This window comes from Castanea sativa, chromosome 10 (assembly GCF_040712315.1).
Source record: "Castanea sativa cultivar Marrone di Chiusa Pesio chromosome 10, ASM4071231v1".
Lineage (NCBI taxonomy): Eukaryota > Viridiplantae > Streptophyta > Magnoliopsida > Fagales > Fagaceae > Castanea > Castanea sativa.
The window spans coordinates 6,351,630-6,360,292 of NC_134022.1; the positions used below are offsets into that span (position 1 = coordinate 6,351,630).

The 8,663-nt window shown below is 35.3% G+C and overlaps 1 protein-coding gene across 2 annotated transcripts; it reads right to left on the reverse strand.

Annotated features, from left to right (window-relative positions):
- Nucleotides 1-259: 259 nt before the first annotated feature.
- LOC142611760 (uncharacterized) lies at nucleotides 260-8,286 on the reverse strand. Of its 2 annotated transcripts, none has more exons than XM_075783889.1 (7): nucleotides 7,906-8,286; nucleotides 3,215-3,347; nucleotides 2,061-2,149; nucleotides 1,845-1,923; nucleotides 1,656-1,765; nucleotides 1,069-1,133; nucleotides 260-498 (listed from the first exon to the last, which is right to left on the reverse strand). In XM_075783889.1, exons 1-7 carry the CDS (start codon nucleotides 8,065-8,067, stop codon nucleotides 405-407), a joined length of 732 nt encoding a protein of 243 aa, XP_075640004.1. In that variant the 5' UTR covers nucleotides 8,068-8,286; the 3' UTR covers nucleotides 260-404. The 2 variants fall into 2 exon arrangements, with proteins under 2 accessions (XP_075640004.1, XP_075640002.1); XM_075783887.1 differs by having other exon boundaries at nucleotides 3,209-3,347; nucleotides 7,906-8,197.
- Between the last annotated feature and the right edge of the window lie 377 nt (nucleotides 8,287-8,663).

Below are 8,663 nucleotides of genomic sequence, written 5' to 3' on the forward strand. Positions count from 1 at the left end.
ATTTTGATGTCTTCAAGCTGTAGAAGACATTGTTTTGAGAGGTTTGAACAAGCCAAAACATGTATGCCATAAAACACAGTTTTAGCTGCAGCTACTGCATGTCCAAATTCAAGTTCAATTACTCTAATTACACACAAGGTCACATTCACCTTGAACACTCATCCTTGGATAATACCACACTCAAATTTTCATTACTCCTGCTAGTAGGGATTTTTCTTTTATAAGTAAACTGTTGCTAGTGGTTGATGAGGAGATACTTGAAAAATTAGAAACTTTCATGATATACTTAAGTTTGCAATTTGTCAGCTTGAATTCAATACTTCTGTGCAGTTCTGTTGATACACATCATTACAGTATGGCGATGGCCTTAATACATTGGGATGACCACATATGGTGTGAAAGGCTCAAAATTGTCCTGCTCGTATGTCTCTATCAAGACGATCTGCATTAAGTGTCCCAGGCAGTTCTCTAAAATCTTCATTAAAAACTGAGTATGCACTGCAAATATTAAACCAGCAAATTATATGATATCCTTGACATATTAACTGAGTATTGGACAAACAAAAATTAAGATTTCCCTGAAATATTAAATCAGTGATAATGATGTTCAACATGATGCTCATATTTCTTCTTGGAAAAGTATTAAAAAATTAAAAAAAGTAAAAAGATGATAAAAGAATTTATTTGTATGGACATACACACGCATGAGAGAGAGAGAGAGAGAGAGAGGACACAACCATCAAAAAACACCATGAGAAATTAAAAAATGGGCTGGAGAATCTCAAAGCATTGGACAAAGGTTTAGGGCAAACATCATGGTCAGAATTTATATTTTGAGTGTAATAGGTCAATTGAAAATTGATTTTCACTATTTTTATTTCTTTTTTGAGTACATATCTTAAAAGGAAATAAATAAAGAGGCACACTTTATTTACATTACTCTTCGAAGTTATGGTGAATTTCATTCAAATGAAGAATTTATAATTTATATTATTTTTATAGTTTGAATTTCATCATTACCAGAGATTTTAAAATCAAGAGCAGATAATTGCCAGTATCAGTGTATACCTTACGTCACCAGGTTGCCTCTGTCCAAGATTCAGGATAATGATACCAAAACCTGTTCCAAGTATCTGAATGCATAGCAAAAAACAAAGGGGTAAAAAAAGGTATAAGAATCTTTCATACAAAGTCTTTAAAAGGAACATGTCAATGCCCTAGTTTAGGTCATCTGTGTTCTCATTATCATCTGGCCTTGATTACTGATATGTGCCTAGCTATTTCTTCCATTATAAAAACAACGTGGAGATATCTTTATACTCATTTCTATAGATGTCATATCACATAACATGAATGAGAAAATGATTTCCATAGACGCTCTCCATGTAGTAAGATTGTCACCCCTATTGTGCTCAACAAAAATTTCTTTAACTAGTTTGTTTGTTTGTTTGTATGTTTTTCTTTAATGGTAAAAAGAAAAGAAAATAAAAACTTTCACAGAAGCTAATGGCTACATCTCCTCAAATGCACTCAAGACAAGCTTTCTCTACACAATTTAAGCTTTCAAAGGTCACATGTAAAAGGAATTTACTAAAAAATTGCAAATACTATGAATTAAAAAGAAAATTGGAGCCAACTGAAAGAAGGAAACTTACATATAGGGGTCCAAGATCCCATCTATGGGCAACTGGTGCCAAGATAAACCACAAGATAATAATAACCCACATCTTTAGACTGAGAGTGAAAATTGCCATCAAAAGGATATCTATCACAAAAGATCAAAGAAAGCTCAATCAGCAAATAATTTATTTTGAAGAGTGGACGTAAGTCAACTAGATGATTACCAGGAAGCTTCAACTTATTGTGTAGAAAAGAGTATAATCTTCTTTTCCACCGGCTTGATGATTGTGGGAGCTGAAACTTCTTTAAAAGTGAAAAGTAAGAGAAAAGGCAAACACTGAGAAACACTGTATATAAAAGTGGCCTTAAATTCATTTTTAAGGAAGCACTACCAATAAAAAAAAGGGTGCATTTTAATGTTAACACTAATTTAGGGGTACCAGATCTTCTTCTTCATCATCATCATCATCAAATCCATCGCGAAGATGTTTCACTGGTGGCTTAGGTTTGACAGCAACAATCAGGGAATCTAGAAAATGAATGAAAAAGATGCCCGTGTATCAAAAGCTAATCACCAAACAAGCCTAAATCTGAAAACTACAAAAACCTAACAAAGAAATGATTTTCAACTATCATTGATCATATTCATATATGACTCCACTTCTAGTTCCAACTTACAAGTTATGTCAAGATGATGAATTTGGCTTAAAAGAATTAACAATGAGCTGGACCTAGATTCTGTGAAACCTAAAATTTTGAATATTTTCATTTTACAAGCAAATTAAAGTTATTAACTTTTGTCCATCAAAACTCATAATTTTGTTACTAAATGAAAAAGGCTAACGAAACAACTTTTTTCACAATTTTCTGAGGTAACAAGTTGTGATTGGGAACATACTTTCACATGGGATATCATTGACACCACTTTTATTGTGCACCAATCACAATATGCCACCTCAGCAGATTGTGAAATAAATTGTCTCTTCTATTGTATCAGAGTAGATAATGGCTCAGCACTTATTTATTTTCTTATGAATGGACATGGTCACATTTCTACTGCTAATGAGAATCCTAGCTAATACTGAACAGCTATAATACAAATTTCAAATCATCAATGCCAATTCATTCTTAACAGGCTTCATAGAAGTGAAAAAATATAAATGGGACAGATGCTCAAAATACAAAATTTACATTGGGGGTTACTTTTATGTAAATCAACCTATTTCTCAATTAGTATATGACACATTGTAACTTCTTCATATTTGCAGGTATGCTAATTTCAATTACCTTTTCCACCTATATTGGGAAGCTAACCACGTGTTGCCTATAAAAATATAATGTGATGATATATTGACATTATTATGTCTTGTTTAGTCGACCAACTTTGGATAAATATTAACACAATTTCCATAATTTACTACTTTCTCCAAAGCAGTAAAATGATCAACAAAAATACTGTGAAAATTCCATATGGTTTTTGCACACTCAAGGATCCCAAGAATTTAAGGCAGCTTACATTTTATTTCAAAAAGGATAAAATTATAGGGTATTAAATTAATAGGAAAGGTAACAATATTAAGACAAAGACCTATACCACCACTATTGAGTTGTAGGTAGACATCATCCCCATTTTGGCAGTCATGCAATACATTCCCTCGCAAAATAAGCCTCAAATTCTCAATTGGTAGATGATCATTCTCGGCAATCAATTTTCTCAAATGACATACCTAATAATGATAAACAATACAACACATTATAAGAATTTCCAATGACTAACATCTTCAAGATCTTTTCAACAGAAATCCAGGCAAACAAAGTTTTTGTCTTTCTGCAACTGTGTAGATGGAGTTAGATGAGATACACAACATTTAATCAAAAAAACTCAGATATTATTTGACTCAAAATCTCAAACTTTTTTTTTATTGTTGTAAGTAATAAACTTCATTGAAAAAAGATGTAAGAAAATACAGAGGAAATAAAGCACAAAGGCAGTGTGCTAAGAGGCAACAAAGAAATAAAAACTAAGTAACAATGAAAGTACAAAAATCAAGTATATGTAAAGAAATGAAGTAAAAACACCCAAAGCATTTGCCCAATCAAGCAAAGTCTAAAAAAAGAGAAGCTTCAATTCATGAATCGATCTTCCATTTCCTTCAAAGGTATGTGCATTCCTTTCCCTCCAAATGACCCACAAAAGACAATGAGGGATCATTCTCCAAAGCACCTTAGTTCTGAGTCTGTTAAACTTGCCTGACCAACTTGCTATAAGTTCCACAACACCCTGCAATATGATCCAATGAACCCCAAATAGTGAACACATCATATTCCACTACTCTTGGGCTACTGGGCAGTGTAGGAGCAAGTGATCAATGGTCTCCCCATTCCTCTTGCACATGCAACACCAATCCACCACCACTTTTCACCTCCTCAAATTATCAGTGGTTAATATTTTCCCCAATGCCACTGTCCAAATAAAGAAACTAACCTATCTATGAACTTTTGGTTTCCACAAAGGTTTCCATGGAAAAGAAATGGAGTTTGGAGGTTGTACGGCCCTATGATAAGAATGGACATTGAAAACACCCCAAGGAGAGAGTTTCCAACACATTTTATCCACCCCATTCCTTCTCCAAGATCCAGAATATATATAAGGTCCATAAAGGAGGCAACAGATTCTAACTCCCAATCTTGAACCAGTAGAATAAAACTGAAATTCCAACAGTAGTTTGCCTCTGAGGATGATAACAATTCAGCCATTGAGGCATCCTTGTTACTAGCAATATTGTATACTTTTGGGAAGTTATTTTCCAAAGGAAGTCCCTAACACCAAGGATCACACCAAAATTTAATACAAGAACTGTCCCCCACCTTAAAGATGATAAAAGGATAAAAGTCATACCACCCCTTCTTGCTATATTTCCATAGACCAACCCCATATGGCCCCTACACACTAGAAGAACACCAACCCCCCACATCTACCATATTTAGCGTCTATTTGCCTTCTCCACAAGTCATTCCTTTATATAGCATATCTCCAAAACCATTTTTCCAACAAAGGCTTATTAAATAGAACCAGATTATGCACACCCAAACCCCCATCCCCATATTCAACTGGCATACAAAAAGTCTTCCACTTGACTGGGTGATACTTAAACTCATCTCTTAATCCGCCCCACAGAAAATCCCTTCGTAATTTTTCAACATGTCTAGCAACACCCACCAGGATAGGAAATAGATATGAGTAGAATGTAGGCACACTGGATAAGGTGCTCTTTAGTATAGTGATTCAGCCCCCCTTTGAAAGATACAATCTTTCCACCCAGCCAACTGCTGCCCCATTTTCTCCAGCACACTAGCCATATAGCTTTTGCCTTGAAAGTAGCACCTAAGGGAAGATCTAGATAAGTCATGGGTAAAAATGCCACTCTACATCTTAAAATACCAGCCAAAGCTTTCAACATTGTGTACATCTTCAAACAGAACTAGTTCAGATTTCCCCAAATTTATTTTTAAACCAGATATAATCTGAAACTAGACAAAAACTGCTTCCAAATGCCAAATTTGCTCTGGATCCTCTCCACAAAAAAAAAAAAAGAGTATAATCTGTGAAGAGGAGATGAGAGATCTCTAACTGACCCACAGAATTTCCACCCACCAAAAAACCTGAAATAAAGTTGCCAATTTTAGCTCTCTCAAGCATCTAGCTAAGGGCCTCCATAACAATAATGAACAAGGAAGGGGATAGAGATTCCCCATCTCAAACCTTGTGAACTATTAAAGAAACCACCCGAACTACCATTCACACTCAAACGTGGTCTTCAACAATCTGGATGTATTAATTTCACAACAACAAAGTAAACTATTTCTTTGCATAATCTTATGTCCACTATAAATTTTGCAGAAGATGTTAAATCACTTATTGCAAACACCCTATGTCAACTATAAAGATATATGTGGAAGTATAATAAAATTATACAAGCACAGTAAAGGTTTTAAGAGAAGAATCTATCTAAAAGAAGCTCTAACATGATCATATAACTTATATTTCACATCCATCCCTACACTACAACCCACTTTTTATTTATCCAATGCACAGTCAAACATAGAAAAACTATGGGTGCTATCTATAATCATACCACAGTCAAATAAACTAATAAAGATGAATTATCCTGGAAAGTGAGAATGCATGTTAGAAACAGTACCGCCACCCCCTCCAAAAAAAAGAAAAAAGAAAAAGACAGAAGCAGCTCTTTAACTTTTGTGACAAATTAAGTTCTTATAATTTGGAAAGACCTGCTGATTGTACCCAAAAAAAAAAAAAATTTTCCTTGAGATACAAATAACTCATACAACTGCTACTCTATGCATGATTTTCTTATCTTTCAGGCTGCAGCCCCATGTACTTATCATATTCAATGGAGATTGGTATATGCAATAGAATTTGGTTCACCAAAGAGTGTATTGAACCAATACTACCATAGAAAGCTATGACACTATGGAGGTAGGCATTGGAAAGGGATCCCTCATGGATAAGGGTGGTATATACTAAGTATGGCAGTATGCGGGGGAGATGGGGCTCTAACAGTGTGCAGGGGTCATATAGGGTGTGCCTTTGGAAGAGTATCAGGAAGGGATGTGAGACTTTTTATTGATTTGCTAGCTTTAAGGAGGGGGATGGCTCTTCTGTTATGTTCTGGCATGATCTGTGGTGTGGGGGACTTCCTCTAAAAGATAATTTCCCAGAACTTATGGTTTTGCTTGTAATCAGGGTGATTCAATAGTGGAGCTGCTATCTTTTTCAGAGGAAAGTTACTACTGGAATCTCAGTTTTAATAGATCAGTGCAAGATTGGGAATTAGAGTCGGTTCCCTCCTTTATGGACCTGACTTATTCAACTTCATTGAATCCAGGTGGAGTGGAGTAGCTATATTGGAAACCTCCCTCATGGGGGATCTTTGAAGTTAACTCCTATTATAAGGTGTGCATTCTACAACTCAGTTATCTTTTCCTTGGAAGTCTTTGTGGAAACCCAAAGTTCCAACAAAGGTCAGCTTTTCCCTCTGGACCACAGCATTGGGGAAAATTATAACTGAAAATTTGTGAAAGTGCTGAGTCGTTGTGTTTGATTAGCACTGCATGTGTAAGAGGGATGAGGAGACTATTTATCATTCACTTTTACATTGCCCCTGTTGCTAGAGAGTTGTGGCACATGGTGCTCTCACTTTTTGAGGTTCATTGGGTTATGCCCAGCAGTGTTAAGGAGCTTCTTGCTAGCTGGATGGGCAAATTCAGCAGCGTTAAGGAGCTTCTTACATTGCCCTTCAAGGTCCCTTGACATGGCCCACACACAATCATCCCAAACTTGCCAGCATTCATCAAAGAAAGAGTCCACCAAGAGAGAGCTCATTCATCAAGAAATTCAAAACCTCTAAATAAGTTTGTAACCCTGCCCCAATCTCACATGAGTAACTTCATTCCTAGAACATATGTACAAAAGAAATTGAATAGACACCAATGATGTAAGGCCAGGGAACTAATGACAAGGACACACAGGTAATCAGGGCAACAAAAAAACTTGGAGCATTGGTCCTACTCCTACCACATTGATCACAAAACAAATTTATAATAGATCCGGAGTACATGGGTGGCGCTCCTTTGGTGTTTAGTTAATGCAATATTTATTTATCAAAAAAAAAAAAAAAAAAATAATGCACATAAGTCCACAAAATGGGGTACCAAACTTGCAACAACTTTTGTTACATACTAGTCCTAATTCAGGGTGAATGTCATTCTTATAAGCATGCCCTCTCTTTTCCTATTTCCTACTTGTTCAGCAGCAAATTATAAAACCTGTTAAACTCTCTTGACATGGAACACAATCATCAATCAAAAACTATAAACAAGTTGATAACCCCGCGAATTTCGCGCGACTAACTTCATCGATTCCTAGAAGATTTGTACAAATGAAATAGAATAGACACCAATGACAAATGCTAGAACTTGACAAGGGACAAACTGGGTTATCAAGGAAAACCCAATTGGAGAATTGGGTCTCTAGCAAAATCATGATAGAACAAACTTATAGTAATACACATAAATAATTCAACAAAATGGGCACCCAAAAAAGAACAAAAACAAAAACTTGCAACAACTTTTTGTTATATAATACAATCCCTAATAATATAAATATATAAAGTTTGCAAATTTGAGATTGAAAAACTTGAAACTACGAAAGTTAATAAATAAAGAAAAAATTAAAAAAAAAAGGGGGGAAATGAAGCGTACTTTGATGGGAGAGGGGACGCGGAGGCGAGAGGGGCGAGCGGGGCCAATGGTTCGGAGAATGATCTCGACTGTATTGTTGTTATTGCTAATGTTATTGTGCAGTTCCACTACTCCTCCTTTGCTGACATTGACCTCTTCTTCTTCTTTAACGATCTCTTCCATGCTACCAAGCTAAGATTTTATATATATATTGCACTTTCTTTCTTGATAATTTTTTATATCATATCAATCCACTACTAACTTACCCAATTCAATTCCTACTATTCTCACAATTACAATTCCACAGATTGATTTCCAGACTCTCTCTCTCTCTCTGCTTATTTATAGTTTTTTTTTTTTTTTTTTTAAAAGAAAAAGATTCTTGAGTTTCGACTCTTCTAGGCTTCTTGACGCTTTGCAGCGTGTAATGGACGAATAGTCGACAAATGGATTATATTTTATTATTTTTAGACGTGTTGTCGGGTCGGGTCACGAGTCAGTTGGGTCAGGTCATATTGACCCGCACAAAAAGGGTCAGATTATGGGTCAACTTTTTTATTTTTTTTTATTTCAGGTGAAAAATTTCAGGTTTTTAGTCAGGTTCCTTTGGGTTATTGACTCGGGTCTAACCATGTCTAAATTGTAATTATGAGGAGAATTTTACTTTTATTTCTTAAGGTTTCAAAATTTGGTACCTAACTTCCTTAAAAAAAAAAAAAAAAAATTGGTACCCAACATTTCAATTGAGAATTTGAGTCCATTAAGAAATACCTAAGCTT

Bases quoted from the DNA above. Each gene is read 5' to 3' on its own strand.
- LOC142611760 (XM_075783887.1), bottom strand. From the start codon at position 8,067: ATGGAAGAGATCGTTAAAGAAGAAGAAGAGGTCAATGTCAGCAAAGGA. The intron at 1,924-2,060 runs GTACCCCTAAAT...TCACTTTTAAAG, and splicing joins ATGATGAAGAAGAAGATCTG to AAGTTTCAGCTCCCACAATC. The intron at 1,134-1,655 runs GTAAGTTTCCTT...CTATGCATTCAG, and splicing joins GGGATCTTGGACCCCTATAT to ATACTTGGAACAGGTTTTGG.